This window comes from Myotis lucifugus, unplaced genomic scaffold (assembly GCF_000147115.1).
Source record: "Myotis lucifugus unplaced genomic scaffold, Myoluc2.0 scaffold_129, whole genome shotgun sequence".
NCBI classification, from domain to species: domain Eukaryota; kingdom Metazoa; phylum Chordata; class Mammalia; order Chiroptera; family Vespertilionidae; genus Myotis; species Myotis lucifugus.
Window position 1 is genome coordinate 2,773,163 of NW_005871177.1, and position 19,321 is coordinate 2,792,483.

Consider the following 19,321-nt stretch of genomic DNA (forward strand, 5'->3'; position numbering starts at 1 on the left):
CACAGACTCACCGTAACCGCTCTATTCAAGGACATACTACCATCTGGTTACAGTCTCTGGCTTCATTCAGATTTCCTGGAAAGAGTTTGTGATTAGCCAGTGCAGCCAATTAATTGTTCCCCTGGGGTCAGATGTCCTCTTCTGCTCCATCAGCTTTGGTTCATGTACATCTACGGCCACTTGATGAGCAGGGGACATGGGGAGAGTGGGCAGTTCTCAGAGAAGGGGCACAGGCTGCAAATGTGTGTACATAAAGGTCCAGAAATCTAGAGAAGGCCGGACAGTGAACTGGGAACTGTAGGAGGAGAGAGATTTGCCAGCATCTGAGCAAAGAGGAGGAATATTGAGCTGAGAATCATACATAAAAAGAAAAACAAACAAACAACTGCTAGTGCTCTTTACAGAAGGTATAACAGTATTGAACAGTATTACCCCAGAGTATATTGTTGGCATTTTAAAAAAATTAGATTCAGACTTTGTTCATACCTCTACATTTATTCTTGAACACAATTTTATTCTTTCATAGTATGTGGCTCAGTACTATGAAGATGTTAATATTTTTCTGTGGAATTGCTCATTCAAGAATGTATTTAGGCATTTTCTGATTATTTTATAGGTCAGTTTTATAAGTGCATATGCATGTAATTTGATCTTAAAACCCCCAGTTTCTTTGTTCTCATTTGCTCTTCAGGAAGTTGGATACTGTCAGGGGATGAGCCAGATCACAGCTTTACTCCTTATGTATATGAATGAAGAAGATGCCTTCTGGGCCCTGGTCAAACTCTTCTCAGGCCCCAAACATGCCATGCATGGTAAGAAAGCCCCATAGTTATCCTATCTAATAAAGAGGAAATATGCTGATTGACCCTCATGGGGGTCAATTAGATGATGGCACCCACAGCCAATAAGGAGGGAATATGTTAATTGACTGCCCCACCTCGAAAAGATGGTGGCACCCACAGCCACAAGATGGCCATCAGGGGAGGGAAGTTGTGGGTGACTAGGCCAGCAGGGGAGGGCAGTTGGGGGCGACTGGGCCGGCAGGGGAGGGCAGTTGGGGGCGACCAGGCCAGCAGGGGAGGGAAGTTGGGGGCGATCGGGCCGGCAGGGGAGGGCATTTTGGTGCGATCATATGGCAGGGGAGCAGTTAGGCGTTGATCAGGATGGCAGGGGAGTGGCTAGGCGGTAATCAGGCTGGCAGGCAGAGCGGTTAGGGGCAATCAGGCAGGCGAGTGGTTGGGAGCCAACAGTCCCAGACTGTGAGAGGGATGTCCCCCGAGGGGTCCCAAATTGGAGAGGGTGCAGGCTGGGCTGAGGGACGACCCTCCCTCCCCCAGTGCATGAATTTCATGCACCGGGCCTCCAGTCATAAATAATAAGCAAGGGAGAGTGAAAGAAGGTAAATTAAAGCACGGACTTTGGAAGATGCTTGGAAGAGTTAAGTACAAAAACTCACTGTCTGGGGGCTTATTCGGTTAATTAGTGTTTGTTACTAATTTTTTATTTCACTCTTCTTTATTGAACTCTTCTAATTTTTTTCTGTTCACATTTATATTCCTTTGTGTTTAGCCCAGAGTATATTGTTGGCATTTAAAAATTCTTTTTTTTAATTGCCCCTCCAATCAGAATAAACTAATTTATGTTTGGAGGAATTTAGAAAAGCTGTATTATTGGGAGAAATAAAAGATGCCTTTTGATCAAAACTTTTAAATAGTCATACAATTATCATTTCAGTGAACTGTTTATTATTGACTGGATATTGTGATATATAACTCTTTGTCAAAGAATAGTGATTGAAAAATGGTGCTTAAAGTGTTTAAAGAAAAGGTACATAAGAACTAAGTAGTTTTGTAACAAGTGTATGTTCTAGTTTTTTCAGCTGTAAAATTGATTCCATTTTACATAAAAGGTTGGTAACACATTCTGGATACTTTTTTTTTAAGTTATAAGATTGATTTTAATAACCATGTCCTTTTCTTTGCGAAGCATATGCAATGAATTTTATTTAAGAATTTGGATTCCAACTTGTCTTGGAAATAAAAGTGACATATGTCCCAAATAGTGCAAAATTATTTTCCCAGTGCCATTCATGTGATAATACCAAATAAAAGCAAAATCTAACACCAATCACTCCAAGAATGGGTCATGTAAGTTCTGTTGGTGAATATTTAAACCTATATTCTGGGGAACCTGCCACATGTTTAAAGTGACATTTTAACATGACCTTCCATAGTTCACAGTTTATTAAATCTCACATGACCTCCCATAGTTTATAGTTTATTAAATCTCACATTCTTACTATGTGGTTGGCTGGGGTGTATTTTGTATGTGTGTGTACGTGCACATGTGCACTCATGTGTGTTAGCATTTGGCTATTTCCTTCAGTGTCCCTTGTGTATTTTTAAAAGATAAATACTATATTTATGGCAACTGTTTCTGGACACTCTGCACCCCATGAACAGACTCCAAAAGTCTGACATATTACATTGAACTGCCATTCAATAGCATGATTTAAAAAGCATCTTGAAGGAAAAATAACTGCCTGTCAGTCTTTATTTTGCTTTACCATGGGATGGTGTTGCTGATATATGTTGAAATATAGTGGAATGTTATAATTTAAGTATACATAAATATGTAGAAGACTGCCCTATTTTAGAAAAGTTATTTTTTTGCATTTCATATATGGAAGTATCATTTATAAATATATACAATAAAGTGAGGGCTGAAGAAATGAGATTTAAAATATCAAGTCTGGGATATCACTGAAAAGTGAAGGAATATTAGGTATCTTTGCTAGTACTTGTTATTGAAGGGCAGTACTTTTAAAATACAGACTTCTTGAGATTCTTCCAGTTTCCATCACTATCAAATTGACCATGAAAGTGGCACAGACAGAGATATGGATTTTTTAATGAAATCATTTCACTGGAAAATATTACTAGGGAAGTAATAGAATCTCTGTGGAAATTTTTACACACACCTTAGAAAACAGAATTAGTTATGAAATAGCCCTTCCCCAGAATATATAAAGCAGTGTTTCCCAAAAGTGTGTGAGGAACATAGTTTTACTTTGGGAAACAGATGTTTTGTGGGGTAAAAACGGTTTTCAAGATCAAATAAGTCTGGGAGACTGAGTTAAGCAAAGAAAAATGTTTCTGTAGTCTATAAAACAACTGAGAAACTTTAAGAAGCTCATACATCAGGAATATCTAGGGAGGGCATATGTAACAGACAGCGTTTGCCCTGGATTCTTTTTTCAAAAACAATATTAACATCTTTCAAAGTTACATACCCAGGTTGTTAAATACAAAATGGAAAAATTGTGAATCCATTAAGTGTATATCCTTTTTAGTGGAATGTGTAGAATATCTGAAAGAAAACTTGTGAATAAAAATAGATGTAAGGTTCCATGAATTAAATACACAAAATTAATACTGACTATTTACAATTAGTTGCCATCTAGAAATTTTATACATTACTAGAGGCCCAGTGCACAAAATTTGTACATTGGTAGGATCTCTAGCAGCTGGCGGCAACCAGCTGGGGCCTCCCTCCCTTCCCCCAGCCAGCCCCACCCCCTGGTCAAACTCTCAGTTGAGGGGATAATTTGTATACTATGGTTTTATTATATAGGGTATTGTATAATCAGTTGGGATAAAATTCCATTTTTGATATAACATTGATCACATAGTGCCAATGTTTTTATCTGCTGTTAAATATCACTTATAAAAAGATTAAAAGTGCTAAAAACTTTGGAAGCATGATACTAATTAAATTGTTAAGAGTAAATCTTGAAAAAGTAATGAAATGTTTGTTGTGTAATATATTAACAGTAAAACAAAATGATAAGAAATCAGAGTTAGAATAACCTATAAAAATTTGCACATTAAAGATATGGCCCAGTACTTTAAGAGAACAAATAATCTTGATAAATGACTTCAGTTTTCATTTTTTCTTAGCTTCTTCGTTTTCCTTTTAATTCAGAAATATTCTGTTCACTGGTTATAGGAGATCTTTAAAAAACAAATACTGTGCTACAGGGTTTTATTAATCAAAGCTCATACACAATTATTTTTTTGGTGGGGAGGAAAAATATTTTGGTAACTACTGGATTTATTTTTTGTTATTGACAGTTAAAAATGAAAAAAAGATTGTATTTTAAAATAGGAATCTTTATTGGTCTTATTTAAGAAATATTATTTTTATGTTTGTATTCTAGGCTTTTTTGTCCATGGTTTTCCTAAACTCTTGAGGTTTCAAGAACATCATGAAAAAATACTGAATAAATTTCTGTCCAAGCTTAAGCAACACTTGGTAGGTAGACGTGACATTGACTTAAACCCACTTACACCAAGAATAAAGCTAGCAGAATTGAGTGCAGCCTTTGGTCCCAATTACCTTATCAATTTATGTTGTTGTCCATTTCATTTAGTATGCAGTTATAATTCCCAGTTGTTTAAAGAACATTGGGTTTGTGAAATTTAATATTGATCAACTATCACAGCCCTCACTCAAACTTCTTTGAAGCTATGATATTTCAGTAATTTTGAAGGCATTTTTTTAAAAAGATTTTTAGTGATATTTTAGAGAGAAAGAAAGGGAGAGGGAGAGATAGAAACATCAATATGAGTGAAACATTGATTGGCTGCCTCCTGCACGCCCCCTAGGAGGGATTGAAATGGCAACCTGGGCATATGCCTTGATCGGGAATCAAACCACTAATCTTTCAGTAAACGAGATGATACCCAACCAACTAAGCCACACCGGCCAGGGCTTGAAGGTGTTTTTATTGCACAAAAAATATTTTAAAGGTCATATAAACTCATCCTTAGTGAACCATATATATGATCTATGATAAAAAACAGTAGTTTAGTAAAGCAAAGGTACTTCACTATAAACTATATTAAAGAGAATCAAAATGTTGTATTACAATCCTGTCATAAGAAGCATTTGATTTTCAAAAGTAAAAAATGAGAGAGGAGAGGAAACAAAAAGAGAAAAAATAGAAATCCTCCAGCAACATGAAAAAAGATTTGTAATGAAATGGTTTTATGTGTAGCTTTGACAGCCAACCCCCTACAGCTTTTGTAACTTTTAGTGTTATATGTCATGTTTTGTTTGCCACAATCCAGAAATTATGAAGTCTCTGTTTTTTCAGGATTCTCAAGAAATCTACACAAGTTTTTACACAATGAAATGGTTTTTTCAATGTTTCCTTGATCGTGTGAGTATTTATTTACAAAACCCAATCATGAAATTATAAATATAAGACAGGGAAAACTATTAATCTTATTTCTTTTTTGTTTTTAATTATAGACTCCCTTTACGCTAAACCTCAGAATATGGGATATCTACATCTTTGAAGGAGAACGAGTTCTTACTGCTATGTCTTATACAATCTTAAAATTACACAAAAGTAAGAAAATGTTTAAAGATTTCACAAAAATCTAGTCATGTTTTAACTCTGAGTTCTCATTTCCTACTCAACTTCATTTTCTTTTAGTAGAGATTTTTAAAAATTCCTGAAAATCAGTGAACAAATTATCTTCAGTTGATAATTTACTTTCATTGGTTCTTATGAAGAAGTTTACTTCATTGCAAAGGTCTTTGATTCTTTTCTCTATATCAGTTTCATTTTCATACTTAAACAGTAGAATGCAATGTGCTGGTTTTGCTAATAATACTAATAATCTTATTAAGTATTTGTTTTCACTGGGACCCTGTTCTTTTCATCAGTCTGAATCTCAGCTTTGTAATAAGAGAGGAGGGAGACCAAAGAAACCAGGCGCCTTAGTCTAAAGGTCTAGAGAGGATATTTTCCATTACTGTTTCTTTTATCCAGGAAGAAAAGCATCCAGCTCCTAGGTGTAGACAAGAGATGGGGACACTCTAGCTCATCTATCTGCTTGGCTGCATTGTGGCCTCTGGGGCAAGCATGGTCCATGTCTATAGTTGCCTAAATGCAACAAGGCTTTAAAAAGTCTGCAGTTGCAATATTTTTAGGGCTCAGTAAATTTGATGTGCTATGCCTTGTTTAAAATCAAGAAATGAGAGTTTTTCTTCATAAAATGAAGAACCTTATTCATCTTAATGTCTCAATTCAACCTTAAAAATTATGACTCCTTTTGTAACTTGGGGAGAAGAGAATCACTGAAAGCTTTAGAATTGCATGTGCACTTCTAATTAGGCCATACAACATAGTTTTATGTTCATTGTATTCACTCTCATATGTTGTTTTCAAATGAGTCACCTGTTTAGCTTCCCAACTAAATTATAATCTAACTAGGGGCCCAGTGCATGAATCCGTGCACCTTAAAAGGAACTGTGGGCCGCAAGGCTGCGGTGGGCACAAGGGCAGGTCTCCGCCCATCCTCTGTGCCTCCACCCGGCCCTTTCTGCCGTAGTTCCCTGCCCCCTGTCTGCTGGCAGCCCCGCTCCTGCTTCCGCCACTCCCACAAGCTGACGGTGTCAGCCCCGATTGCACCCGCTTACGGCGTGGAGCAATTGGGGCTGATGCCAGCAGCGGGTGCAAGAGGGGCCAGCACCAGCTGCAGGTGCGAGTGGTGGATGCTGCCCCTATTGCCCCTCAGGAGCAGGGGGAGGTGGAGAAGCCCTGAGGGGCAGTCAGGGCCAGCAGCTGCTGCTCGCACCTGCTGATGGTGCCTAGCAATCAGGGCCAGCAGCAGGTTTGAGCGGGGCCGGGGCCGGCACCGGCAGCAGATGCAAGCACCGGGTGGGACCAAGGTGCACAGGAGCAAGGAATTTTCAGTAACCAGCAGAGACTCGCCCCGATGATAGTGACGGTGCTCCACCTTGGTTTGGTGCCCCTTCTCACCTGCTCCACTATCCTGCTGCAGCCAACACCCCGCCATGTTCCACGCTCTGCAGCCTGCTGCTGATGCCTGCCATGTTCCGCGCGTGCCCTCTGGTGGTCAGTGCACATCATAGCAACCAGTTCCGTTTATTTACATATTATCCTTTTATTATAAAGGATTGAGTACTTGAGGTCATGTTTTGTAGTTTTTCCCATGCTGTGCTTAGCATTGTTCTAAGCACACATTAGATACTTTAATATAAGATTGTTTGTTTGCTTACCTGAAAAGCTAAACTTCATGAGCACCAGATTATCCAAACTTTAGACAGGAATGAAAATCCCCTTCAAAATCACATTTGTATTGTTTACTCTGAAAGAAAAGGATTCAGAAGTGTTGTGGTTTTGTTTCTCTTACACCCAGAACCTTACTCCCCCAACACACAAACCACAGCACCAACCAAAACAATTGACAATGAATTGTCTCCAAGACTGTCCTATAACCACAGGAAATCAATCAGTCTCCCTCAATTTCTCTCAATCTCTCTCTCCCTTTCTTCTTTCTGTATTATGAATTGACCAAGATATAAAACAAAAGTAAACTTTTTATTAAGATTTTAACTTAATAGTTTAATGTTCCCTAAACATGAGGAGTAGGAATATGAAGTTGCATTTCTCTATAGTGCTCCTCTCCCTCTTAAAGTATGTTTTATTTATATGTCTCTTGATTAATTTTCATAAGTAAAAAGTTTCATCACCCTTTGTAAATAAACTTTAAGTGTAACAATTACTTACTGTGCTATCATTTCAGTAGTCTAAAGCTGTGGAAAGAAGTCTGTCTGCTACTGTGTATTTTTTCTTAGGAAGAGAAAGCTCAAAGACTTACAGGAAGTTCATTCACTGCCATATAAAGCTTCAAAAACTGTGTCTGGGCCCTTAACCAATAGTTAGTTGAAGCTCCCAACATTTTCTCTAGGTTATTTCCCAGTTGCCTTAACACTATTGAGACATTGTTCCTGGAGGTTCACCACACAGTGGGTTTAACAGTAAAAAAAAGAGAGAGAAAAAAAGAAACTACTTAGGTGCCCAATATTAAAAATTATAGTACATTCACACAGTTAGTAATAATGATGGTGTACAATTATACTTGTTGAAATAAGGGATATCTGTGATATAGATTATTGAGTGGGGGGGAAACAAGGTGGCGTTATTTACTTTTTAAATTGATACACATGTGTACACATCTTCTTATAGGGCAGTTGCTATGGGATCTTAGCTCATTTTTACTTTGTTTTATATCTGTAATTTGAGTTTTCTCCTATAAAATTAATTTCATAAGTAGAAATATAAGTAAAATTAGTAATCCATATTTTTTTGAAATTCTGAAACAGTAAAATTATAGACCTAAAAGTGAGTTTGGAGGCCCATGTCAATAAAACAGAAAGATCTCATGTCATCGTAGGTGGTCTATGTCTGTTGTATCTAAGAAGCTCTTGCTCTGGATTAATATGAATGCCTAGGTATGGTTATTATTAAACCAATGAGAAGGTGTTTAGTCGTATTCAGTTCCTCATCCCCCACACTAAGAGTACCTGCTTTTCTCTGTGACTGTTTTGTCATACTGAATTTCAGTGATATTCGCAATACCATATTTAATTTGTTTGTTGTGCCCCTTTAAAAAAAATACTACACCAGAATAGAATACATTATCTTCTCAACCTAAAGTAGCTGTTGACATAGTATTTTATTTTGTCTTTTCTTAGAACATTTAATGAAATTGTCTATGGAAGAACTTGTAGAATTTCTTCAGGAGACCTTGGCAAAAGACTTTTTCTTTGAAGATGACTTTGTAATAGATCAACTTCAGATTTCTATGGCAGAACTAAAGCGGGCAAAATTAGACCTTCCAGAACCTGGTAAGAAATATCCAAACACTTTATCCAAATCATAATTATAATTGGGAAATACGGCACAGTTAACACGGGCCATTTCTGTTTCAAACATAATTATTATACATGCTTGTGATGATGTACTGTAAATCAGTGTTTTACCAGCTGTTTATGACTTTATTCTATTTTAAGAAAAAGCAAATAAATGTATTAATTAAATCTGCATTTCCTAATAGAATAACTGTACTATCCCTACTTAAATTTAGCAAGTTTGGTTGACAAGTAATATTATTCAACAGAAATAACCATATAGCTTTAAAATAGCATAACAATAAGCTCTTTTTACTCTCATCATTTCAATTTATGAAACCATATGCAATTACAGAGCAAGTAAGGGTCCTATTTTATAGAAGAGGAAACTGATACTAAAATGCTTATAAATGAAGCTACAGGACCAGCAGAAAGCATTATTCACAATAGAGTCCAAGTTTTCTGACTATTAATCCAGGGCTCTTTGCAGTGTACTACACTGTAAGATGATATATTTTATTTACTTTCTAGAGGCCCAATGCACAAAATTTGTGCAAGGGGCTTAGCCCGTGCCACTACCGCGGCTGCCTCTGCCTCAGCCCCCCCCACCGCTGTGACTTCATCTGGAAGGTTGTTTAGTCTAATTAGCATATTACACTAATATTATTATAGATTTCAAGACATCTTCTAGTACCTCCTATTGGGTTTCCTGCTAGGTGTTATGAGGGATGAACAGCTGAAAAGAAAGACATGCTTCTTGTTTTGAGGGTACACACAGGAGAAATGGGATTTACACAAAGATAAATAGATTATGAAGGGGTAATAATAGAGCTAGATAAATACAGTGGGGCCTTGACTTACGAGTTTAATTCGTTCCGTGACGGAGCTCATAACTCGAATTACTCGTATGTCAAATCACTGTGACGTTCGCTGCGCCAACTAGCGGTGGGGTATCTGAAGCTGGCTCATAACCCGAATTTTTTTGAGCTTGCAACTCAAAGCCAAAAATCGGCTGAGAGACGGCTCGTATCTCAAAAAAACTCGTTAGTCGGGACACTCGTAAGTCAAGGCCCCACTGTATAGGATACATGGGGAAGGATCCGAGGAAGGGGAATGGAGGATGAGTGGGAAGAACAAAGGAAATGTAGAACTATCACAGTAGGAATAACTTTTAAGAGTTTTGACTAGATATTACTTGACAATAAGTTATTCTGCCCTTTCCTTTCCTTACCTTTGTTGCATGGATGGGTGTGGGAAGGGAGCCGGGAAGTGGAAGACAATGGTGATAGATGAAAAGTAAATGTGGTCAGTTATGTAAGACCTCAGGTGCAGTTGGATTTAGCATTTCCAATCAATGTGACCCATACTTGGATGTCTCCTTGGATGTGTGTGTACAGAAAAAGCAGAAATATATTCATGAACAAGCATATCTTTTCGCCTTTGGTGAAAACCAAGATGCTCTGCTTTTAGTTATTAAAGGGGTCTAATCATTAGTGTTTCTCTGAAGTTTGTCTGGGTCATCAGGGTTCAGTGGAAAACAAAACATTACAGCAGTAATTGAGCATGGGCACAGAAACCATCACCTTTTCTAAGTGAGGTCAGTCCTCTCTTGTTCAGTATGATAATGTCCAATTTCTACTGATTCTTCCTTGTAGCAGGAATGCATTTGGAACACAATTACTAACTACATCCTTTCTACTTTAATATTTATTTTTAAGTATCTTGGCTACTTTTTAAAAAGAGTTTAAGGCAAGTTTTAGTAAAAGTAATATAGAGAAAAATGCATAGAGTAGAACTGTCTAAACATGGGAATGAAATATCAAAATCTATGTAATTCAGCAGCTAATCTTTATTGAATACTTACTGTGTTCCACCTACTACATGGACTATCTCAATTATTCCCTAAACATAACTTAAAAGGAAGTATTTGTCTTCATTTTACACATGAGGAATCTTGCAGTCCTTTCTAAGATCTCCTCACTAGGAAATGGTAGAATGGGGATGGAGAGTGGGACAGGGGGTTAAGGGAGAGCTATAGATAAATAAGACCAGAAACATTGGCTCTGTTTTGCTCTGATCATGCTGGCAGTTAAGGTTGAACATGGTCAGGTGGCTGTGCACTTTCTACTACAACAATCTCTTTTTCACCTATACGTCTACATTTCCTTTTGGACTTTTTGCCTTGAAGCCTGCCTATTGTTACCTCTTTACATTTTGTAAGCTAAAATGGAACATTAAAATAATTAGATGAACATTATAACAAGAAATTTTAGTATCACATCTATAGTTTTTTTTCTAATCTTTATTGTTTAAAGTATTACATATAGTATTACATATGTCTCCTTTTCCCCCCATTGACCTCTCCCTGGCCACTTCCACCCCCCAGCACATGCCCTCACCTCCATAGTGTCTGTGTCCATTGGTTATGCTTATATGCATGCATACAAGTCCTTTGGTTGATCTCTTACCATTCCCTCTCCCCGCCTTCCCTCTGAAGTTTGACAGTCTGTTGGATACTTCTCCGTCTCTATGTATTTTTGTGTGTGTGTGTTGTTATTTTCCTGGTTTTGGAAATTAACAAAAACAATTTAAACAGTTTAAAAACAGTGAAAATCTTCTCAGAAGTCTGTGAGTTTTAAAGTTGACATAATTACAAAAGTAAGACACAAGTGTTATAAAAAAACTAGGGGCCCAGTGCATGAATTTGTGCACTTTGAAAGGAACTGTGGGCCACGAGGCTATGGTGGGCACAGGGGCGGGTCTCAGCCCATCCTCCGTGCCCCTGCCCAGCCCCTCCTGCTGTGGCCTTTCCTCCCCCCATTCCCTGTCTGCCGGCAGCCCCACTCTGGCTGCTGCTGCTTCCCTCTGCTGATGGCGCTGGGTCCTGCTTGCACTTGCTGACACGCCTGATGGTCCACACACGTCATAGCGACCGGTTGTTCCGCCATTTGGTCTATTTGTATATTAGCCTTTTATTATTTAGGGTTCAAGCCATACCAAATATGCAGGGTAAAACATTACAGTTCTCTATTCACCAATGCAACTTTTCATCATCAGTAACTTGGTGGGTATCAGTCCACATTCTTTTCTATGTTGTCATATAAAGGCATCACACTAATTAGTGTTGTTATACTTATTTGAAAACTAAAGGCCAGGTGCACGAAATTCGTGCACGGGGTGGAGTAGGGGCAGCATCCCTCAGCCCGGCCTGCACCCTCTCCAATCCGGGACCCCTTGGGGGATGTCCGACTGCCAGTTTAAACCGGCAGTCAGACATCCCTTTCACAATCCAGGACCGGTGGCTCCTAACCGCTCACATGACTGCCTGCCCTAACCACTCTGCTTGATCCCCCTAACTGCTCTCCCCTGCCAGCCTGATCGCCCCTAACCGCCTCTGCCTCGGCCTCACCACCGTGGCTTTGTCCGGAAGGATGTCCAGAAGACGTGTGGTCTAATTAGGATATTACCCTTTTATTAGTATAGATCAATGATGGCGAACCTATGAGACGCGTGTCAGAGGTGACACGCAAACTCATTTTTTTGGTTGATTTTCTTTGTTAAATGGCATTTAAATGTATAAAATAAATATCAAAAATATAAGTCTTTGTTTTACTATGGTTGCAAATATCAAAAAATTTCTATATGTGACACGGGACCAGAGTTAAGTTAGGGTTTTTCAAAATGCTGGCACGCCGAGCACAAAAGGTTTGCCATCACTGGTATAGATGGTTAAAATGAAATGTTGCATAAGGTAAGATTTAATTGCTTACTCTTATTCTGACTGATTTGTATTCTGTAATTACTTCCTTCTAAACATCCCTTGAAATTTCTGACTACAATATTAATGATGGAAGCAGCAGTAGGTAATATAGTAGAAAGAGCCTCAAATTCTACAACAAAAATCCTAGATTATGGGATTTACTAGCTTCACAGTGGTATGACTAAATCATTTAATTTTCTTTTGTTTGTTTCTGAGATTTTTTTATTTTTGTGATTCTGTAATTCTCTTAACAAAAAAATATGATTTTCTTTTAGAAAGTAATTGAGCACTTCATAAATAACCAAGAATGCAAAATTTAGAAAATTTTTAGCTAAAGGAATCATATGGCAAAAATAAATGTAATTTCTAATCGGAAGAAGAGTTCAATATTGACTATAGCTTTATATTATGGTACAATGTTACCTAGAATCATTTCACTATGATCTTTTTTTTTTAACTTTTTAAAAAAAATTTCTTTATTGATTAAGGTATTACATATGTGTCCTTATCCCCCCCTTTTCTCCCACCCCCTCGCTCATGGCCTCACCCCCCTGGTGTCTGTGTCCATTGCTTATGCTTATATGCATGCAAGTCCTTTGGTTGATCGCTCCCCCTTACCCTCACCCTCCCCTACCTTCCCTCTGAGGTTTGATGGTCTATCAATGCTTCTCTGTCTCTGGGTCTGTTTTTGTTCATCAGTTTATGTTGTTCATTATATTCCACAAATGAGTGAGATCATGTGATATTTATATTTCTCCCACTGGCTTATTTCATTTACCATAATGCTCTCCAGGTCCATCCATGTTGTTGCAAATGGTAAGAGTTCTTTCTTTTTTACAGCAGCATAGTATTCCATTGTGTAGATGTACCACAGATTTTTAATCCACTCATCTGCTGATGGGCACTTAGGCTGTTTCCAAATCTTAGCTATTGTAAATTGTGCTGCCATGAACATAGGGGTGCATATATCCTTTCTGATTGGTGTTTCTGATTTCTTGGGACATAGTCCTAGAAGTGAGATTACTGGATCAAATGGGAGTTCCATTTTTAATTTTTTGAGGAAACTCCATACTGTTCTCCACAGTGGCTGCAATGGTCTGCATTCCCACTAGCAGTGCACGAGGGTTCCTTTTTCTCCACATCCTCGCCAGCACTTTTTGTTTGTTGATTTGTTGATGATAGCCATTCTGACAGGTGTGAGATGGTATCACATTGTCGTTTGATTTGCATCTCAGATGATTAGTGACTTTGAGCATCTATACTAATAAAAGAGTAATATGCTAATTAGACCGGGAGACCTTCTGGACGAACTTCCGGACAAAGCTGTGGCTGCAAGGGCCGAGGCAAGCAGCCAAGGCTGTGAAGGCCCATCACAGGGACCCAGCCGGGTGGGCAGGGCCTCCCTGTGGGCGGGGATCAATGGTGAGCCCAGGCCTGGTGGGAAGGGCCTCCCTCTGCTCTGTGATTGATCCCTGAGGGCAGGGATCAATGGCAGAGCCCAGGCCTGGTGGGCAGGGCCTCCCTGTGGGCAGGGATTAATGGCAGAGCCCAGGCCAGGTGGGAAGGGCCTCCCTCTGCGGGGTATTGATCTGGGGGCTCCGTGATCCATTGCCCCACAAAGGGAGGCCCAGGCCACCTGCCAGCGACACTGGGAGATGGGCGGGGCCTGCCAGCTATCTTTCCACAGAGGGAGGCCCAGGCCAGCCAAGGATGGCACCCCATGCCTTTTGCCCGCAGAGGGAGGCAACCGGTGGTGGAGTGGGGGCGACGTCACACAGATGGCAAGCAGTGGCAGCCTCAGGGGTGGGGCCAGCTTCTGGCAGCCGTGGGAAGGAAAACCCCGATAGGCCCTTTCCCCCACCAGCCCTGCCCCCCCTCCCACTCCTGACCCTGACAGTAGGGAGGAGGTACTGTTTTACCCACAGCGTCCACAGGAATTACTGCAAATTTACTTCTTGGTGGAAGAACCTTTCATTCCCAATATAAATTACCAATTCCATTAAATGAAACTTCAATTTCTAGACTCGATATGAAGAGAGAAGTTGCTAAAACCATTAAAAAGGTCAAACTTCTCATTATTGATGAATGCACCATGGCATCCAGTCATGCTATAAACGCCATAGACAGATTACTAAGAGAAATTATGAATTTGAATGTTGCATTTGGTGGGAAAGTTCTCCTTATTGGAGGGGATTTTCTACAATGTCTCAGTATTGTGCTGCATGCTATGCGATCAGCCATAGTACAAACGAGTTTAAAGTACTGTAGTGGTTGGGGATGTTTCAGAAAGTTATTTCTTAAAACAAATATGAGATCAAAGGATTCTGCTTATAGTGAATGGTTAGTAAAACTTGGAGATGGCAAACTTGCTAGCAGTTTTCATTTAGGAATGGATATTATTGAAATCCCCTGTGAAATGATTTGTAACGGATCTATTATTGAAGCTACCTTTGGAAATACTATATCTGTAGATAATATTAAAATATATCTAAACATGTGATTCTTTGTCCAAAAAATGAGCACGTTCATAAATTAAATGAAGAAATTTTGGATATACTTGATGGAGATTTTCACACATATTTGAGTGATGACTCCATTGATTCAGCAGATGATGCCAAAAAGGAAAATTTTCCCATCGAATTTCTTAATAGTATTACTCCTTCAGGAATGCCATGTCATAAATTAAAATTGAAAGTGGTGCAATCATCATGCTACTGAGAAATCTTAATAGTAAATGGGGTCTTTGTAATGGTACTAGATTGATTATCAAAAGATTGCAACCTAACATAATCGAAACTGAAGTATTAACAGGATCTGCAGAAGGAGAGGTTGTTCTGATTCTAAGAATTGATTTGTCCCCTTCTGACACTGGCCTCCCATTTACATTAATTCAAAGACAGTTTCCTGTGATGCCAGCATTTGCGATGACTATTAATAAATCACAAGGACAAATTCTAGACAGAGTAGGAATATTCCTACCTGAATCCCGTTTTCAGACATGGTCAGTTATATGTTGCTTTCTCTCGAGTTCGAACAGTGTGTGACATAAAGTTAAAGTTGTAAATACTTCATCACAAGGGAAATTAGTCAGCACTCTGAAAGTGTTTTTACTTTTAATGTGGTATACAGGGAGATATTAGAACAAGTTTAATTAATTTATCAGTCATTTGTATCAATGTTGTTTTTATATCATGTTTTTGTTGTTTTCATATCATGTCTTTGCTGTTATATCATGTTTATTTATTAATATGTGTATATATTATTTTCATATACATTTCACTAATTTTCTTTCATCTCTGACACTTCTATTATAAAGGGCAAATAGCAATATTAAAATATTTCCTCTAATTAATTCCCTTTTAATGGCTTCGGTCAATTTCTGGGTTCTCTGTTCTGTTCCATTGGTCTATATGTCTGTTCTTGTGCCACATGTATAGTTTTAAAAACCTTTGTGAGCATGTTATTTCTGTTTGGCTCCTTGTACTGCATTACTATGAACTCTCACCAGTAATGTGTGATGGGGCCTGTTTAGACCCACACAAACACAAGATAGCACTATTAAATTTTTAACTTTTTTGCTGGTTGGACAGAGTATTGCATTATTGTTTTGATTTGCATTTCTTTCATTTTTATCAAGTATCTTTCTTATGTATTAATTGGGCGTTTTATTTATTTTTCTGTAAACTTCCCTGTTCATCTTCTACCCATTTTTCTATTGGCCTTTTTATACAAGTTGTTGATACATTAAAGAGATTGGTTAGTTTAATATATGCATTGCAGATGCTTTTCATATAGAATTTTAAAAATTTTAAGCATTGTTTTTCTTTATGGCATCTCACTTCTGTGTCTTATGTAAAGGATTTTCTACATAGTGAGTGAAAACTTTTTTTACTTACCTTTATTCTATCTTATAGCATTTATGTTTTTATTTTTATTGCTTGATTCTTTTTTTAAAACAATTTTAAAAACTGTTTATTTATTTTGTAAGAAGTTACCCCTAGTCCAAAGTAACTATGTTTTAAAAATTTTTGGCCAAAAATTTTACAAAAACCTTTTCAGTTCAACCTAATAAAAGTGATATCTAAAAAATATTCCCCATTATTAAGTCTGTCTTTAAAAGTTCAGATTCTAACACATTTCTAAGGCACAGTGTTCTGGAAGACGAATGTGCTTCTGCTGATGTCGCGGGATGGGTGAACATCCATGACTGGCTCCCAGTGAGCCCGGTGGGCACCTTCCGCCCTGGACACTGTGGGATGTGAAAGTCAAACGTAGGCCCCCAGGGCTGTGTGGAATACCTTGAGACACTGTACCAGCTGCTGGAACTTGGGCCTCTCCTGCGAATCCAAGGCCCAGCAACAAGCCATCACAGCAAATAGTTCATCCAGACAGTTAATAGGCTGGACTATTCATAACCGTCTTTCAGGTACACAGCCATCTCAAAAGGGTCAATGTCCACATAGGGCGTTTGGCCCAGAGTCATGAGCTCTCACAGTGTCAGTCTGAAGGCCCACATGTCACTAGCACTGGAAAACTCATTATTAGCCAGACTTTCCAGAGCCATCCACTGAACTGGCCTGTTTTCATTGTCCCCCAGACAATGATAGTCCATGGGGAACAAGTCTCTGGAGAGGACATTTTCTGTATCTTAACTTGAAGTGTGTCATCAATGACACAGTTCCTAGCAGCAAGGTCTTTGCTTCATTCTTTAACCATCTAGAATTATTTTTTGTTTAAAGAAGGATGTAAAGGCTCGGCTTTGCTTATCCTGTATGATAAAGAGCTAGTATGCAAATGGTTGTCATGCCCTCACGCCCTCGTGCCAGAGGTTGTCCGGATGGTTCTGCTGTGTGGTAGTTCAGTCAATTTGCATATTATGCTTTTATTATTATAGATGTGTTTCCTACTAAAAAGGCAGAATAAATGCTTGCTTTCTCTTTGTCAATTTTCAAAATTAGAAGTTGATGTTCTAGAACAGCCGTGGGCAAACTACAGCCCACAGGCCAGATCCGGCCCGTTTGAAATGAATAAAACTAAAAAAAAAAAAAAGACCGTACCCTTTTATGTAATGATGTTTACTTTGAATTTATATTAGTTCACACAAACACTCCATCCATGCTTTTGTTCCAGCCCTCCAGTCCAGTTTAAGAGCCCATTGTGGCCCTCGAGTCAAAAAGTTTGCCCACCCCTGTTCTAGATTATGTTCAATGGCAACAAATGACCTTTTCATTTGCTTTCTCATTGTGAATTAGTGGAATTTGATTTATTCTAAATGTTTCAATTAGATATAATTATTATTGTTTTATTGCTCAAATTGTTGTACATTTGGTCATTGGGATCTCTCTTAAACTGATTCCTGTGTCCTTTTGATCCAACACTAGTAGACTTAGAATACTTCTTTGCTTTCATGTGCAACAGATATCTCTGGCTTATCCTAAAAATCCCCCGTTCCTCAAGTTTTATTGCACAAATAATACACAAATATACCCACATATGAACTCTGGACAATCGTTGAAGTATGCTGAGTTATGTGTGAAGGCTTCCCATTGCTTCATTATACTTCTGTTCTTTCCTTCAAAGGAAATTACTGGCCAGTAGTTTGGGGCATATTCTAAACCTTTTCATACATTTACATAAGTGAATGTAGCTTTTTTGTAGACAGCTTTTATCAACAAATGTTCCATTCTAATCCTAATTTGCTAACACTTTATCCTTATGTCACTATTTGTGTTTTTAGTCTTCATTTATTGTGAATGTATCAAACCTTTCCTTTATATTGCTAATCTGACTTCAACCATTTCTGTCCTGTTTTCTGTTATTTTCCTGTTTTATTGACTAATTCTATAATGCTCTTCTTTTTGGCCACTAGTAATAAACATGTATAAGTAGATATAATATTTTAGCTCTCCATCCCTTCAAGTGAATCAACTATGAAGACATCAATTTAAATAAAAGTACTTTTGACAAGTGAACTATTAAAATGACTCAGATGGTTTCTTGCATATCCCATTGGCTAGTGATTATTTGTACAGAAATATCCCTCTATTCTCGTCAGCTATCTTCTATTCAAATAAAGCCATTGGCAGAGATTTTTGTCACTTAAGGAAGTCATTCTGATTAGAAAGCCTATGTTGATCTACTATGGCTGTCAGTTTGGTCCACATTTATAGCTTATGACCTATATAGAACAATTGAGAGAGACTTTTTCTGAGAATAATTGAGAGAGCCATTTTAAGTTTATCTTTTATTTTAGATATGAGAAAATAGGAAACTGAAGGAACCTTTTTAAGAAAGAAAACATTTCTTGCTTTTAGCTCTGGGACCTGTCTGTGTTTTTCTAGAGTAATTTGGGAATTTTATTCTCTTTATCTAGAGAAAACTTTTCCAGCTTCAGCATTACATTGTTTTCTTGTGTGTTTGTTTGTTTGTTTTGTTTGTTTTTTGGTGGTATCAGTCCAGATTTTTTGCTGGAACATGGGAAGAAAATGTTCATTTGTATGTAGCCCCAGCAGGGCTTTGTGTGGGTTACAGTTGGAGTTCTTTGTGGCTCACTTCCAGGTAACTGCTATTTTTCACTTTCTCCCCTCTGCCTCTCCAACCATTCCTTTCCTTTTTCCTCCACGGCTTCCTTTTCCTGGGTTGGTCTTTGCAATGACCTCTAGGAGGTTGTGTTCTTGCCATCTTCTCATTCTGCACACTGCCCCAGGTGCTTTCATCATTTCCCTGGTATGCAGTCACTTCAAAGACGTCCAGCTCAGAACCTCCACCCAGGTCTTTGTACTAGGACTTCTGAGCTCCAGGCCCATTTAACTGATCCTGTAAATGGGCACT

The 19,321-nt window shown here is 38.4% G+C and overlaps 1 protein-coding gene across 3 annotated transcripts in view; it reads left to right on the top strand.

Annotated features, from left to right (window-relative positions):
- Positions 1-19,321, top strand: part of USP6NL (USP6 N-terminal like) — a 173,841-nt gene that overhangs the window by 139,571 nt on the left and 14,949 nt on the right. For all 3 annotated transcript variants that reach the window (XM_014460336.2, XM_023758392.1, XM_006094102.3), the window contains 5 exons: positions 692-812; positions 4,220-4,314; positions 5,159-5,224; positions 5,317-5,416; positions 8,575-8,727. In XM_014460336.2, the coding sequence (XP_014315822.1) occupies positions 692-812; positions 4,220-4,314; positions 5,159-5,224; positions 5,317-5,416; positions 8,575-8,727 (535 nt within the window). The remainder of the gene's footprint in view (positions 1-691; positions 813-4,219; positions 4,315-5,158; positions 5,225-5,316; positions 5,417-8,574; positions 8,728-19,321) is intronic.